Here is an 18050-nt window from a genome sequence, read left to right on the forward strand (position 1 = left end):
CGGAGCTGATCTAAGATTTGCGTCCGATATGACCTAATATTGGAAATGTGGACCCACGGCACTATCAGAAAGTTGCTATCAGAAACAATGCCCGACTGTTTTGGAAGTAATATGGTCTGTGTTTACATTAGCATTGCTAACACTCAGAGCTAACCTGTACTGGAGAGCATGTGTGTGTAAAGAAGCAGGAAATAAAAAGGAACTCACCTTGTGGTATAACCGGCAAGAGAGAAAGCCTTTGAGCTCCATACTGTTTCAGAAATAATCCTTGATAATCCATGATATGGCGTTTCATCACGGCAGTATTTAGTTTAGACAGTAGCTGCCGGGTCCCGCATGAGCTCAGCCCCCTTCTTTTTTATTTATTTATCAATTATTTAATTTTTTTAAAGCTTTATACCCCAAATCAAACAGGAAGTGGAATAGAGGGATATGAGGCATGGCTAGAATGGGTGAACTGTTTGGTATTTTGAGCAAAACCCTTCATAGACATGTTTTTTATATATTTGTATATATCTGAGACCTAAGCTATTGCCTAGAAATAGCATGATACTGTAGGTGCACTTTAAAGTCAACTGTTTTTTTAATGTGTTTTTCGTTAAGCGCCTGAAATAATATCTGTGGGTACACAAGCTGAAAATGTTTGACGTTTTTGTTTTACGACATAAAATACATCCATAAATACCACACTGGTGAATGACCGAAGCTTCTTTTATGTGTCAAACTAATGGTGGCTGCTAACAAATGATAAATGAGACTAATAAACGCCATCACCCTGAACATTAGCCGCCTTTAGCTTAGCGGTTTTGACATGAAGTTATGCATCCGCACTAACGTTTGTTTATAGCTTATAAAGTTACGTTTTTACTTAATATTCATAAAAGTGGCGTTAAATGTGGAGTTTATGCTGATAAACACAACTTATAAAATGTCATAAAGGTTTGTTTACCGAAGATCCTATTTTCTGCAAATACAATACAAAAAAAGATATTGCTTTTATTCGAGGGAGTCCGTGGTTTGCTAACTTCCATCAAAATATTTGTCAGATGTCAACTTCAGTAAAGACCAGTACATGTTTAAATTCCACTTTAAGTTATCCAAAGATAGATGGATTTTTGGATGATTGAGTGATGACAAACAGAAGCAAGAAATACTGAGAGAGACACTGTACTGTTGATTTGTATGAAGCCCCCTTCACTGCTGTCACTGTCCATGACACACAGCATTTTATACCGGTATGGGGATATGGACTCACATTTATTCAACAAAGATATTTATATAGGTTAATGTAAACATGTGTCAAAATGTCCAATTCACAGTGCAACCAGAGGGGGTCAGTATATATGTGTGTGTGTGTGTGTGTGTGTGTGTGTGTGTGTGTGTGTGTGTGTGTGTGTGTGTGTGTGTGTGTGTGTGTGTGTGTGTGTGTGTGTGTGTGTGTGAGAGAGAGAGAGAGAGAAATAAAATGTCTATGGTTTGTGTGTACAAGCACACAAGAGACAGTGGTGTTTCTACAGTATGTGTGCATGGATATACAGTATGTCTGTGTGTCTGTGTGTGTGTGTGTGTGTGTGTGTGTGTGTGTGTGTGTGTGTGTGTGCGCGAGAGAGAGAGAGAGAGAGAAAAATAAAATGTCTATGGTTTGTGTGTACAAGCACACAAGAGACAGTGGTGTTTCTACAGTATGTGTGCATGGATATACAGTATGTCTGTGTGTCTCTGTGTGTGTGTGTGTGTGTGTGTGTGTGTGTGTGTGTGTGTGTGTGTGTGTGTGTGTGTGTGTGTGTGTGTGTGTGTGTGTGTGTGTGTATGTATCTAAGTGTGTTTGATGCCTTGGCAGTTTGCCAGCTGCTCATGTTGTGTATTATGGAAAGTAATAAAAGCAACTTCTTACACAAACTACTGTATTAAAGAATACCAATTAGTCAAATAGTTTTCGCTGCATGGGTTTAAAACAAATAGTGAGGCAGGGTTCAAGATAGTTATTTAATGACTGATCCTGCTTACTGATTATATAACAGTTCCAGCATTACACATTGGGCAAGCATTTATTTATTTATTTATTTATATAAAGACTTTGTAAATAAGAATGGTAACATTTCTTTATTTAATTTTTACTCTTATCTTCATATCTTACAAAGCATCTATAAAAAGTCATCTTTAGAAGTACAGAAATTGTTCAAAAAGCAACAATATAGTGTTAAAAAAAGAAAGAAACATTGATTTTTCCATTCATATTTAGCTTAGCCAAATGCTTAAAAACAAGCTGTATTTTCCATACATTTTGTAATCCACAAACGAGTGACACACATGTAATAATTTCCAAGGAAACATGTGTTCCCAAGGATCTGCATATCTCCTTCTCAATCACACACACACCACAAACACACACTCACAAAGTATGATGGGACCAGAGCCAACATCTGTCTTTGATATTATTTAACTAACCGCTTATTGTGGGAGCCCACCAGCACCACGGATGGCGTCTAGCGCTGTGTGTGTGTGTTAGTCTACGAGTGCGCTACGGCGTCCATTCAGACACTTTGGCAAGCCGCTGTTGTGTTGTTACATCCTTCAGGGTTTGAGCAGTGTATGTGTGTGTGTGCGCCCGCATTTCTGAGAATGTGACTGCATACCAGTGCGCAATGTGTGTTTCCACAGACATGTGAGAACAGTGTGAGTGTGTGCGGTGGCTATCCCCCTCCATAGTGAAAGCCGCAGCCTCAAACCACATCAGAGAGTGTGTGGGAGACAGAATGACAAGGCCAGGAACCAGCCAGCGTCTGCCTGCAGCCACACACAGACACACACACACGCTCACACACACGCATTCATACTTACATACACATTTATCACACTTACTCATCTACTTATTGACACACGCTCTGTCTCTTACGCTCTCTCTTTCCCTCGCACACACACACACGTTTAACACCAACCGTCATTACGCCACAAGTCCCATCCCGCGGTCTGCGTTTAGGCCAAGGATGCAGTCTGCAGCAGAGGGAGATGTTTGTGTTTGCATACTTTCTCACAGGCAGACATTGACTGAGCGGAGGGCAAAATAGGCTTTCTACTGTGGATTTGTTCGAGCATTTTGACGTGGTGCGACTGTCACTCATTGGTGTGTGGGATGAATGAAAATGAAAATATTTGAGTTATTTATTTATGTCCACCTCAGTGCGTACAGAAATATAGGGCATACAAGCAATAACTGGGCTAACAAAAGCTCTGAAAACAAGATAATTACAGACATGTAAACAAAGCAAGCGCAATTTCAACTTGTATGCACGCATTAATACACAGAGAAAACGTCCTTATTAATGAACACACTGACAAACACCATTAGCAGCAGAGAGGCGGAGTGTGATGTCTGCACGCACACAAACGATCTGCAATTGCCAACGGAAGACCATTCATGCATTTCTCACGCTGACACACACACACACACACACACACACACACACAAGTGCAGATCATCCATGGGTCAGTGAAAGCTAGAAGCGGTGTTTTTCCTTGCGGTGGACACACATCAATTTCAAGGAAATTGCTCGCCCCATTATTGGAAAGTGTTACCGGAATGTCAATTAAGGGGGAAGTTTTTAACCTCGCACCACACAAATAAACAGTGCACCCCGCTCCCCCTTATTAAAGGCGGTGTCAGCGCAGACAGAGAGTCTGGAGGGGGTAGAAGGGAAGGGAAGGGAAGGAGGGATGGAGGGACCTAGCGATGGAGGAAGGGGAGGCCCGGGGAGAGGGAGAAGAGGAGACAGGAGATTTGGTGCTCTCAAAGAAAATGCTTTTGGCCCTCCTTTTGTGCCCGAGGCCCTAGACCCTGAGAACCACTCAAAACCCGGGCTCCGGCCCCGACTCGGGCCCACTTAAGGTTAACCTCAACAGGCAGGGATCTGTTTGACAGCTGCTCCCATCCTGTAGGTGCAACGGCAGCGGAGCAATTAAGGGCAGGTCAGCGGAGGCGAGGGCAGGGAGAAAGAGGGGGAGATAGAGGTGGGAGATGGTAGGGTGGGAGGGAAGGGCAGATGGTAAGAGAAGTGCAGGAGCTGAGAGGCGAAGGGGGTGTGGGAGGGGGGACAGAGGTGAGAGGGAAGATGTAAAGGAGAGATTACAGAGCTGCAGGAAGGAGAGATGGTAGATTAGAGGTGAGGAGGTAGGCAAGATCAATAGTGTGTGTGAGGGTCTCGCTTACTTAGAAAACAGTGATTACTCAAGTGAATAAACATTATGTGGAAAGGACGAAGAGAATAACAAGGACAGAGAAAAGGCCTTGAACAATCACGGCAAATCAAATGGAAAGAGAGCAACTGAGACGGAGATAACACGATGAGAGACAGAAACAGACAGGAGTATTGAAGTACGAAGGTTAAATATAGCACTCTTTTTTATGTGAAGACAGACAAATCTCTCCGAAATGGGCCCATTAGGTTTGACCGTTCTCTCTTGATGGTGACCATGTTATTGGGCATCATGTGATTATGCTGAGGCCAGGAGAACAATACATATCATAGGGTACATGTGCTTTATGTTGGGGAGTTAGAGGCACATTTTATAGCTTGTATAGACTGGACCTGGTTGCATTATGTCCAATCTATGGTACACTACCACTAGGACGGGCATTATATCGATATTAAATCAATATCCTTATATGAGATTATATATTGTCTTAGATTTTGGATATTGTAACAGGGTATATGCAGGAACCCTGAAGTCAAATGTAATACCTTTTAAGTACTTTTTTAAGACCCTTTCCATACATTTTAAGACCTCATCGCCACTTGGAGTTTTAACCGGTTACATTGGCGACACACTTTACCTCACATTGACTATATACAGTATTGATTGTCCTTCCTCCTTATCTTCCAACCATCTGGACGCTAACTTGCATTTCCCCATAACGATGTTGTTTAACAACCGGCGTAAACGGACCTTCGAGCGCTATCAAGCAGTGAGCGCGCGATGTCCTGTTCAGATGACGTCAAATCCAACGGGATGCCATAAATAAACTACACAGAATCACACTACACACCTACGCAATGATTACATTCAGGCAGACTGTAGAATACAACCTCTTTGGACAATTTATATACTTATTGAAAACAAGCTACAGAATGTAATACCTTGGAAAATGCCGTTTAATACTTTTTAATACTTTTTAATAGCCTTCATTTTCGCTAAATTGATTTATCAACTTTTAATACTTTTTAAGACCCCGTGGACACCCTGTGTAAGTGTTGTCTTTTCCTGGTTTTAAAGGCTGTATTTAAGTCAAATTATGTTATTTTCTAAGTATACCAGACCTTTCTAGCAGTTTTCCTATATGCATTTACCCGCTTAGTCTTTACATTTTCATAACAGATGGTTGTTTATCAAAATCCTCATTTTGTAAATGTTTTGTGAAATCAATGGTCAATTGTCAACTCAAAAATATCATCACAACCTCGATATTCAAGTATGTGGTAGAAAATATTGTGAAATATAATTGCTTCCATTATGCCCAGTCCTTACTACCATACCATACTATTAAGGAGTAATTCAATAGCTCAAGAAGAAGCCTAGTACAATTGATGCAAACGGACTCTACAATGTGAGAACTCAGCACTGATGTAAGAGCTGAGAGATACTTTATTATAAGAGTAAAAGAAGATCAAAGTTCCAGACAACATCAGACAGGTATCATCTACTGATGCTCTACTGAACAGAACCTAACAGAGACGGGTGGAGTGCTCTCCAATGGCTCCGAGGGTCTGAGTCTGCGAGCTCCCAGGCATGTGAAATGCCTTCATATAGCCAGCGTGTGAGCCTCTGTTTGGAAAAAAGCTTGCCAAGAGCTCCATCACCATAACAGAGGAACAGCTGCTGAGAGGCTGCGTGCTCCATGTAGTCTGCTATGGAGCACGCAGAAGACACAAACGCTGCAATTCCTCCCATCAATCTGGGTGGAAAGGGTATCGAGGAAAACGGCATGTTTAAAAAACACCTCATCAGAACCTTGAAAAAATATTAAAATCTCAAGCTGATACATATATTTCCATTAGACATATGGTGTCTTTGGGGGTTTGGGAGCAGCAGTAAGTAAAAACGTGGCTTTGGAACCAGAGGGTCGCCGGTTCAAGTCCCAGTTGGACCAAGTACAGAGTTCGGATTGGTAGCTGGAGAAGTGCTGTTTCTCCTTTAGCACAGTGCGGGGTGTACTTGAGCAAGGCATTAAACCACTATGGCAGCCCTCTCGCTGCCTTTACAACTCTCCATATATGTGAATAAGTCCTATTTGTGCATGTTTGTATTTCAAGCCTAAGTGTGTAAGGTACAAAAATGTAAGAATAAAAGCATCAGAAGAAGCATATCTATAAATAGAAACAGCAATGTCGTATTAAAAACCTTTCCTTGGATTAAAAATAAGTTACCTTTCAAAGGGGAAAATGTCCTCTACAGTTGAAATGGGCTTCTCCTACAGTGACTCTGCCACCTCACACCCTGCATGAAGCCTTCAGGGCGAGAATAAATCATAAACCTGGAAGTGTTGAGGTGAGAGACTCCCTCCATCCAGGTCATCATCACCTGACGACAACTGGAGAGTTAGCTGGGGTCGCTCAGCGTTAAAGGTGTCATCGAGTTTGTCACCCAATGTCTCGGTCAGTCGGCCAAGTAGCTACAGCATTGCTGCTTTAAATGCTGTAGGAGTGGAAAAGGATGAGGGACACGGAAAGACTAGACACACCCTGGATGGCTTTGTGTCAATTTCAGTGCATTTCAAGCATATTCCGAGCGGTCAAGCCTGTTAATAGAAAACGAAGAGTCAAAGCTGGAGAGCACAGCGTGAAATTCCACTCCTCTAAATATGTCCTGCGGTTAAGAAGTCTGATTTCTTAGTTGAAACAGTCAATGTGGAGAGGAGAGGAGATTATTATACATCATTATTAGTGTACTGTCTCCACAGTAATCCTTTGCAAGAGCTCCCGTGTCACTAAAACCCAGCCGAGACTGTAAGGAAAAAAAGTGGCAAAAGGTGGATAAATGAAGGGGGAAAGAAACGGGAAAGAGAGACAGATCGGGAGAGGAACGATCCTGAATCTACATAGTTAATGAACACTGTTCCACAGGTTACCAGCAGCAACCAAAGTGGCAGCAGAAAACATTCCCATGCCATTCTCGGTCTGTTTTTTTCTAGGGGAGCGTGTGTGCGTGCACGTGTGTCAAAGAGAGCTCTAAGAGGTCTGAACAAGCACATTCAAGTGAGTGGGATTTCTCTCCATGTTGTTACGTAAAATAACCAGAATGTGGTTCTCCTCCTCGACCAAACTCACGTCCATTAAACCAAAGTTGCTTTCAGAAACACAGGGGGAAATAAGAGGAATATATGGAAAGCTGCACAGAGGGAGAGGAGGGATGTAAGCTGGGATGAATTATTTATTGAGCCGAGTAGAAAAACCTTGCATTTCCAAGCTAGACAAAAATAATTGTACGTTTTTTAGCTTTCACCGCTATTTTTGGTGTTCTTATTCAGTTAACATCAAGAGAACCTCCATAAAATCCCATTTAAGTGTAGTTATCTTTGGTTGATTGAAAGAGGCACAAAAGCCTATGAAGCAGACTCGAAGTTAAGACTTCATGACTGTATGGGTTCTAGCCTAACTGTCACACTGCAGTTCATCACAAGAATGCTTAGCAAACAAAAACACCACTGTTTTAATTTCACAAAGTAGCCAAGTCCCCTGGTTTCCTCCCGCTGCTGTGAGTTCCAATAAAAGTCTCCTCAGATAATGAATGTTAGGAGGCCCAACATTGGCCCCGATGGTTATGACTGTCCGCTGTGGTGCCTGTGTGTTAGTCATCTCAGGATGAATGAGTCAGCGGAGAGAAAAGCTCAAGCACCACCCAGGTAACAGTTCACACACACAGGAGCGAGGTGAGGGTTTGTAGGGCGGGACTTGTAATGCGTGGTGTTCTGCTGCCACCATGTGGAGAGTAGTGGGATGAACAGAGCTTGCAGGATAAAGTAAATGTATATAAATAAAATGACTGACAGATCCGTGGGTAGAATATATATTATCCACACCTTGTCAGATTGAAGGCTGGTCTGCTGGTGGTAAGTGAGTTTCACACAGATATTATATTGGTATCATTGTTATTAAAGCACATATGGACCCATGGGACACTCCTACAGGTGTTCTCAGTTATTTTAGCTGATAAGGCGTCTGCTGGGTATTGTGAAGGCGTTTTTAATCTGATTCCTCAGTTTTACACCTCTATATTTGTCATTAGCACCTATTTTTCAAAATGAGTAGATGACTAATCAGCGTGTGTGGGTTTGCAGGGCCTTTCAAATCTTTCAACTGCGTTTTGTTGTTTTTTCCATGACGATGGAAATACTGTATAATCTGTTATCTATAATAACCAGACCTCACAACACATATGGGCTGTTGCAACTACAGCTTTTCCCCTGGTATTATTTATCAGTACTGGCATTGTTTTAAATCCTCTTCGCAGTGCTTATAAGAGAGTTATTTTCTGTACGGGCAGTTTGGGATTTAGTTAAGCTTATTTGTGTGCTGCACAAATAACAATAAGCTAAATGTAAATGAGAGAATCCACAATAAAGCTGAGCGCATCTGCAGATCTTGGACAGCCTTGGACTGTCTAGATGTGTAAACTAGATCAGTATTAGAGAATGCTGGGAAGATGGATGCCAACACTTTTGAATATGAGCAGAATTTCTATTTTACGAGAGAAATGTGAAGCTTATTTGGTTTCACTGAAGCAGCGAAATGAATAGCGATTATATAGTATATGACAATATCACTCAAATGAGCAGTTTGCCAAGTCAGAAGAGATACTTGCATACTTAAAATGTGTCTTTTAGTAACATGGCACTAATTAGGAGTGATTAGCCAAGTGACCACAGGGCCGAAACAGCTGTTCCACTTCTCATTATATAAACTGAGATTAGGACAGAGGGAGTTCTGCATGGGGCGGACACAGAAACATGAGAATACAAATGGGGAAATACAGTAAAAGGATGATATCAAAGGACTTGAAACAGCTTGGAGGGGTTCCCATCACCATGCCCTCCACCGACTCCACATCATCAGGCTAATTACCCCAGTAATTACTGCGCTAATGCTACAAAGGCCTTGAGGCATCCTGTTTCCATCGAGGACACTGGATGTTGGTCGACCCGAGGTAAAAGAGGAGCTCTCACGCTGCTGACAGAGCTCCATTCAACATCTGTCCTCCCTGGCCTTTCAGTGGACCTGTCAGAGTGTGTACTTGTTGGTGTCCGTACAAAAACAATGAGATTTTCATGATACGGCTCGACAGCCTCTTAGCATGGCATTATACTGGTGTGGCGCTAACAACAACCACTTAACCTTTTTAATGACTGTAATCAGGAAATGAGGTGGCTGCGCACACAAAGGCACTTCACCTACTGTACCACACACACACACACACACACACACACACACACACACACACACACACACACACACACCACACACACACACACACACACACACACACACACACACACACACACACACACACACACACACACACACACACACACACACACACACACACACACACACACACACACACACACACACACACACACACACACACACACACACACACACACACACACACACCTCTCTAGAAGAATGCTCATTAGGGCTGAGTGACTACAGTTTTAAGTGGTCGTTTTTCATTATCTAATCTCTAATGCATGCAGGCGGAAACATATTGAAGAGGAAGCATTTATTATCATAATAAAATAATCATAATATATAATCGAATTAGGACAGAAAAAAGACCTGGCGTTTAACAGACTTTCTAATAATGTATTTACATTTAAAAAGAGGCCTTATTATGGTTATTGGGGTTTTCCCTTTTATGTATTGTGTTAAATAGGTTTGTGTGCATGTAAATGGTCTGCAGGCTAACATATCAATGTTCCCTCCAAAGGGAGTTGCTCTCCCAAACGCCTCGATTAGACTCCTTTGTTTACTTCCTCAACATGGTGACATCACTGTGTAATACTTGCGCTTCTATTGGCTAGCGCTCCGACACATTACAGTATACGTGACTAAGGGGCGGGACATCTTAAAGCGGTTGACAAATCAACTAACCAAACAGAGCTGACTCGGCTCTGTTTTCAGACAGAGGGTGAAAAGAGGTGCTACGGCAGTATGAGAAAAATAAAGACCTTGTTGAATATGAAAGCATGTAAACATGTCACAGTAGAGGCACAACATTACTAAATCTGCAACAAACAATCACCCTTATTCTGTTGGTCTGCGTACTTACACTAGGGCCGGGCCATATGGAGAAAATCAATATCACAATATTTGTGCCTTTAACATCAGGAAACGATCACACTTATGCAATATTAAAGGTAGGGTAGGTAAGAATGGAGAAACCAGCTCGAGTGCGCTAGAATTTGAAAGTACGCAGCCGAAAAAAATCTGCCCCTTCCTTCAGACTTCCTTACAGAGCCCCTCCTCCAACACACACGAACGCGCACATCACCAATGAGGGCACGAGATAAGTTTGTGCACGAGATGGAAGGCTGACAGGCAGGTAGGCCATCCAGTTATTTTGGATCAGCCGGCTCAGATGATTGGTCGTGCTTTTTACAGCGCCACGGCTTCCACAGATGAAATATTTTATCGGGATGTTAAGAGCATTCAATGGAATATAACAAAAAGTGTTTCTGAAGTGAATGACCTACCCCACCTTTAAGATATCCAAAATCTAAGACAATTCTTCTCTCATATCATTTAAAAAATATAGACATATTGCCCAGCTTTAACAGAAACTCACACGCCTTCTAACCGCCTCTGAAAAGCTCACTAATGCTGAAACATATGCATGAAACATGAAGTTATTATTGTGTTTTTTGTCTGACTTTATCTTTTGAGATGTAACAAGAGGTTTGGGTGCCATCTTAGGACGCATCAGATGGCGGTGACAGCTAATATAAAGCCCCATGATTCATTGCAGAAACAACACATTGCATCCAAAGGGGTTTAGGCTGTAGCGCAACACTTGATGAAACAGATGGGAAAGACACAACATAACTGCTGTCGAGCACAGAGCCCATTTCAAACTGTAATAATGCTCCTCTCTTGCTTTCAAATGCACCAGACAACTAAAGGAACATCTTCATACAGGCACAATAGATCCTGTAGTATCTGCTCATAGAGATCTTTATATACTGTAGGTCCCACAGGGGAATGAATTCTGCTAGAAAGGCAATTGTGCTGCTCTTACAGATAAGATGGCAGAGTGTATCGCTTCCTATTATCTCCATTCAAACCTCGCCAATTTCAATACATGTGTTTTTCACGCAGGATGTCCTCTGGCTTGTGTGATGTGCATGCTTATGAATGATTATGCCTGAGCAGAACACAGTGTGCCTGTTTCCTGACAGCAGATGTCAAACAGGGGCGTAACAACAGGCAACGGTGACTCTTAAACCAATCCAGTAGACCTTGAGTCCCTTTGACCAAAGCAACATGCTGAATATCATCCGCTTCATCGGACGCACTGGGTACCACTGAGTGTCCTGCCAGTGCTGAATAAAGAGTGTGTGTGTGTGTGTGTGTGTGTGTGTGTGTGTGTGTGTGTGTGTGTGTGTGTGTGTGTGTGTGTGTGTGTGTGTGTGTGTGTGTGTGTGTGTGTGTGTGTGTGTGTGTGTGTGTGTGTGTGTGTGTGTGTGTGTGTGTGTGTGTGTGTGTGTGTGTGTGTGTGTGTGTGAGTACGTATCCATGTACATGACCTGTTTGAAATTCATCCTGTGTGTTTCCTGTTGGTTTCTGAGTAAATCCGAGCTGGAGATAAACAACTATTTCCATTCCCTTGTTTTTAAAAAGAGGAAATTGGAGGAACATTGACTCCACTTGTTTCCTTTAATAAAAACTTTGTGAGTCATCTCGCAAACAGAGTGTGTGTCAGACTGAAGGGCTGCGAATCAGCGTGAGCAAAGTGTTGTGTAGTTACAGCTTTTCAATCAACAGGACGATACGCTCCGCACTTTGATTATGTGCTTACTCAGCCCCAGCTGCGTAACACACAGTGATACATAAATAACACTCACACTCACAACATATTTATGGAGGTAAACAGATTTCACAGTTGTGGACACTCATATTAAATGAATCCAAACTGATTAAGCTGCATTGTGTCAAGAGATTAAAACATTGTTGATGAGTGCAATAAACTCACAATGTTTTTTATCGTACATTTGAGACGGAAAAAGCTCACTGAGATTTGTGCCTACAAGCTCTGTCCCTGGAAGAAGTCTTTATTTCAAATGTACCTCCTTCAGGTGTTATTTATCACCATCCCAGCATGAAGGTGACTTCAGATCAGTGCCCAGATGTCAAACTAACACTGAGAAATGAGGTGACTCGAATAAAACTGCATGACGTTATTAGGCGACAAACTCCAGCTGTTCTGCAGGAAGCATCGTCTACACAGTGTCACAACAGGAGACAATACTGGCTCAATATAGTTACATACATCCATACACACACCGTACATCCATACACACACCGTACATACACACACCCTTGTTTGAGTATGTAGGATTAGCTGGTGTTGTATTTGCCGGATAAAGCAGTTCCATATATCACAAATGCTATTAATAGCGAGAGAGGAGTGACCTTCAACACAGTGTATACACTAAAAGCTGGGGATGAGATGAAACTTTGAGATTAGATAATGAACTATCAGCATAATGCATAGTTTGGCAGTCTTACAAACATGTGGGTTGATCCTCTCTTTGTCTTTCTCACACACACCCTTCAGTGTATCTCATTATGATTTCTGCTGCATCATCGTCCTGATATTGACGCACTGTTGCTCTGCTGTGTCGACCTCCAGAGTTAAATTTATCGAGCCATAACCGTTGATTTTGTCCCTGTATCGCTCGTAAAAGGTGAATAAAAAGATCAACAATAGGTCAGACTGAAAGTATTTTCCTTGCATTCAGAAACAACAAAGCTGCTTTTGCAAAAAGAAAGAACAAAAGAGACGACAGGCAGCATAAATTCAATCTTCAATATGGTGGAAAGAAATGTCTAAATAGGGCGTCAAAGATGACACTTGAATTGAAAGAATACGCCGTTAAGGGGAAAGAAACCTGAACACAGCTACCTCAGAGTATATAATCCTTCTTTTTGATGACCCGTTGATATGTTTTTATTTCTGTCAGTTTTCCTGGCTGGCTGGTGAAATGGCTGTCCCTGCTGGGCTGCAAAGCATTTACCAAATGAGCCATATTGTGTAATAGAGGTAACTGCTGGCTGTATTGCACCACAGAAACAATGCTTTTTCTACAACAGGAATACAGGACAAGATGTCTTCTCACCCCAAAGCACACGCGGCAGGTCATCAGGTCCAGTGCTGTCCCCATCGCACCAACACAAGTGTGACGAAGAGTTCCTATCTTTTCAGTTTAGTGACGGATCCTCAGGTCTGACCCACAAAGTGCTGATGATGAATGGTAACTCCTTTCAACCTCCAACACCAATTCCAGATGAAATCCAACGTTTTTCAACTGCTTGTTTCTCAACATAACATCTCAAAAACTGTTCAATATCTCCTTTCCAGCTACATTTCAGACAGCATCCCCATCCAGCACTATGCTATAGATACAAACTTTTCCCACCAGACTATCCCCTCACTGTGCCGGTGTCCTGTTGCAGACACCGGAGAATCAATTACAAAGTTGAGGCTGGTAATGAGGTCTCCAGTTACCTGCTCCAGTGACCAGGGGACAATATAGAGCTCTTTAATCTTTAATGCATCTTCAGTAAGCCTGCTGCCCAAGTTTGGCATCACTGCCCCCCCCAAAGATCCACTGAAACTCTCTTAGTGTATTGGAGTTATAACAACAATTCTATCATTTTTTTATATAAGTAACAATCATAAGTGGGGCAATTGCTTCTCGTGCAATCAGATGAAATCAGGAGAACTAGGTCGGGGTCAAAACTGTTTAGAAAACAGGAAACCAGAAAGTAGCTTTGGAGAAAGTTTGCCAAAGGGATCACGTTGTTATAATTGTTGAAACTTTATAATTGGGTGATAAAAGTCATGTGTAATTATACCATTTCATTCAGGGATATTAAAACATCCTAAAGATAACGGGGGGTAGGAGAGATTATAAAGGGCAACCGGACAGATATGAGAGAGAGAGACATCTCTCTGCTGTGAAAGACTGCATGATGGCAAATGATTGTAGAAAGTAAGAAAAATGGTGTCACTTTCGACTAAAATGACCATAAAAGCTGTAGCAACCTCTAAAGCAGGGGTAGCCAACACGGTGCCCGTGGGCACTTAGTCGCCCGCAGGGGCTAATTGAGTTGCCCGCGGGGAATGTTCTAAAAATTGTTCGCAAAGCAAATCCAAAATGTTAAAAATACACAAAACAAAAAAGGAAATGTAATTAAAAGAATCGACCCTATGCATGAACGAAACCTCCATCATAGCGAACTCTATCTACTTACTACAACACTATATCTATCTAACACCCCTCCTCCCCCCACAATGAATATCGACCAATCACGTTCTTGCTTGATTTGCGGGACCAGCGTTGCAGTCGGGGAAAAAAGCAATGTGGAGCGGCACCTCACCCCTCAAGGAGTGTGACCTTTCCTTCTGGCAGAATCTACACAACACATCAGCCCCATTGAACAGCCTAGTCGTGCCAGCCTATACAACACATGAGGGGCAGAGTTTTACTGTGTGTGTGTTGCAACTTGCATATATATTTATTGCACTTGACGCACACACACGCATGGCGTAATTTCCACTGGGGACAGGGGGGACATGTCCCCCCCACTTTTTTCTTTTTTAAGGATAAAATGTAAGTCTTTCAGCCGCAAAACGAAGGAAAAAAGGGACTTACGAAGTTCCTCTTCAGCTTGCCCTTGTTGCTACGGCTCGGCTTGACCTCCACTGGGGGGGCGGGGCTGAAGTCGTCGCCCATGTCCAGGTGGTCGTCCGCTGAGACGCTCTTGCGGAGGTAAGCAGCTCGCGCCCGGAAGTGGGAAAAGGGCGACTGGGAGCGAGGGCGAACCTGGGTGCACCCCCCATGCTCGGGCTCATCTTCGCCCTCCATGTCATCCTCCAAACGCCAAAGCTCCGCTGAAGAAAAGTAGCCGGGAGGGGAAAGAAAACAAATGAGAAGATTAGAGAACAATCAAGAAGGAAACAAGCGAAGAAGAAAGGAATGTCGGAGATAATGAGAGAGAGACAGATTGGAATGAATATTTATTTCTACAAGGTAATTATTGCAAACTTATTCCACTAATTGTGGAATGTCCTCCGCTGATTGCTTCCATAAAACATTTCCGGAACGTCTTCAAGCTTCCCTTTATGGTGTTTTTACACCTAAATATTATTCTTAGCCGGCCTCCTTAACAACTTCATCATCATTCCATACGCTCCAGAGAAGTGATGTAAAAATGAGGGAGGAACACATTTGCAGGGAGAGTGGCGTTTTCCTCCACCTCTCACATTACGTCTGAGCTCTCACAGCCACGCGGAGATGAATGTGTGCTGTCGGAACGGAGCTGCGCTGCAATAATCACAGCGGACTTCCATTGCTCTGCGTTTGATATTTGTCAGACGCCCCAGTCAGCGGCCGACGCCTGACTAACAGCAATCATAAAACACTTACTGGTCCTTCAGTTACCTACCTGAGGCATGCTGGCAACACTGGCTCTGTCCATCAAGGTGAGGGAAATTTGACAAGCAATTTCTAGTGAAAGAAGGGCCAAGTTAAAGGTCTTTTAGAACAGGTCTATTGAAGTACGCTCACTTACACTTCTAAAAGGAATTGAAATAACACCCAGTGGAATTAAAATGTGTAAAATGAAAAAATAAGCTAAGAAAAACATGGATCTGTAAAAATGTATACAAGCTTCCATCGCAATACACTGTAACACAAAATAACTGACTTTAGAGAAACTGTTTATGGTTAGCTGCAGCAAGGACCTGAGAATCGTTATTTTATGCAAAAATCGTAGGATAACTCGTTAAACTGTATATGACTAATGCTGCCTAGGTAAACTGAGATGTACTTGTTAAATATTATTAACTTTGTGTTAATTTTCTTCAATTTCGAGTTAACATTTACGTTTTAGATAATTCATTGACAGAATTTCTTTTTTGACTAATTTTTCACATTTACATACCACTGATCTTAAATTTGACGCCACATCCTTTTTTTCCCAACACTGCTGATGTAATCGTTAAGAACATAAAAAGATTACATTTATTTATTTTTTTACAGTTGGATCATAGATTAGTTAACATACTGTAGACCGAAAAAAAGAAGAAAAAATGTCTTAGTTAAATTCAGACAAGGTGTGGAGACAGCTAAACATTTTGGAGCCTTACCCACCAAGCCTTGAAATGACTATCCAATGTTTTGTCTGATCTCTTTGGAAAGGCACATTTACATTAAGCAAATCGCCTTATAATAAAAGCTGTTATTAAAAGCTGCAGGTCTTTCTGCAGTGACTGTCTTTGCGAGTGCTTATGAATGATCTTCAGAGTCTAAAATATTAACGTATCAGTTCCACTTCCTGAGCCGCAGCCAAAAATGCAACTGAGCCAAATTATACTGAAACTAAATGCCCAGGGAAGAGTTCCCAAAGTAGCTCGGAGGCACACTTGTCACTAATAGGGGATGCTGCTTCAATCCATGAAGTGTAGCTGGGATATTAAACAACTTGAATTTAAGAAAAGTTTCTCAGCACTACTGGGGAGATTAAGAGAGAGAGAGAGAGGGGTAGACGGGGAGAGGCGATATCATGGTCGATGACAGTGGTTGCTAGGCAACAAGGGGCCACGTGAGACCGTCTCCCTCGATTTGATATTTGCAGCGGAGCCGCAGTAGGGCGAGGGGAAACAGACGGAGGGACGCAGACTCAGACATGAAGTAAGGACATAAAATAGAAGCACTAAATATACCAATCGGAGTGAATGTCATTAAATCCGCGATCGTTAAGAGGAGTAATAGCAGAGATCTATTGGTTTAAAGTAGAGAGGGCCGAAGTTATGGAGGACATTCACATAATCGTGGAAGGTAAAGAGAGTTGGCACGAGGATGGGAAGGAGGGAAAAGGAGGGTTTTATTCTTCTTTCACGTCTTTAACTTTGATTAACTCACTTGAACAAGCACTTGCATATTAAGGGCTTATTATCAACTGAACCTAAACAAAAGGCAAATGTCCGCAGATGTCCCTTAGTGGTAATCAACCAGTTAATTAATCCATGCCTTTCCAAAATGACATCATTACATTTGTGCGAAATTGTCCACGTTATCATAATAAGCATTTAGTTATGGCTACAAATGTGTTATGTGAGGTTGCTGTGGCCTTGACCTTTGACCACCAAACTATAATCAATGTATCCTTTGGTTCCAAATTCAGAGAAATCTGAGTCCAGTTTTCACTCCCTTTACACATGTCTCTATCTCCCTCTTTCACCATTGTCCAATCTGGCCCAAAAAAGTGTTATGCTGCCTGGTGTGCCCCCTGTCCCTCCCTTATGTTCCCCACTCTTCCTGTGTCTCCATGTCCCCTCTTTGTCTCTTTGTGTGTGCAGGTGTGTGTGTGTCCTGTTCCCATCTTGCTGTTTATCTGGACCCTGCTCTTCCAAAACACCTGTCTGCATGTACGTCATCTCCTCTCCGGAACATCAACAACGGCCCTTCTCCTCCAAATTGGTACTTCCAGTCACAGTGGTAGGCCAGGCGATAGTCTCTTTTGAGAAGTGTTGTCCTTGTCTGTTGTTTGTTACCCAGGTTCATGCTTGTTTGTTCCCTGCGCTCCAGGATTCTCGTTAGACTGTCTGAACATGTGCCAGTCTGCAGAAAATCACAGCCCTCCTGTTCTCCATTCCTGCTCTTCCTCTCATCATACCCACCTGCAGTGACATTGCAAAAAGCCTTTTCGACTTCATTTGCATCCTTGCCTCCTTACAGCACCACAACATGTTGGCTCGGGGGTTAGCACGAA

The 18050-nt window shown here is 42.4% G+C and overlaps 1 protein-coding gene across 1 annotated transcript in view; it reads right to left on the minus strand.

Annotated features, from left to right (window-relative positions):
• The window catches only part of LOC117473409 (ankyrin repeat and fibronectin type-III domain-containing protein 1), a 143507-nt gene that overhangs the window by 85314 nt on the left and 40143 nt on the right, over positions 1–18050 (minus strand). The window contains exon 4 of the mRNA XM_034118977.1: positions 14930–15168. Coding sequence (XP_033974868.1) covers positions 14930–15168 — 239 coding nt within the window. The remainder of the gene's footprint in view (positions 1–14929; positions 15169–18050) is intronic.

The sequence above is a fragment of the Trematomus bernacchii genome, unplaced genomic scaffold, assembly GCF_902827165.1.
Source record: "Trematomus bernacchii unplaced genomic scaffold, fTreBer1.1, whole genome shotgun sequence".
In the NCBI taxonomy this organism is placed as follows: domain Eukaryota; kingdom Metazoa; phylum Chordata; class Actinopteri; order Perciformes; family Nototheniidae; genus Trematomus; species Trematomus bernacchii.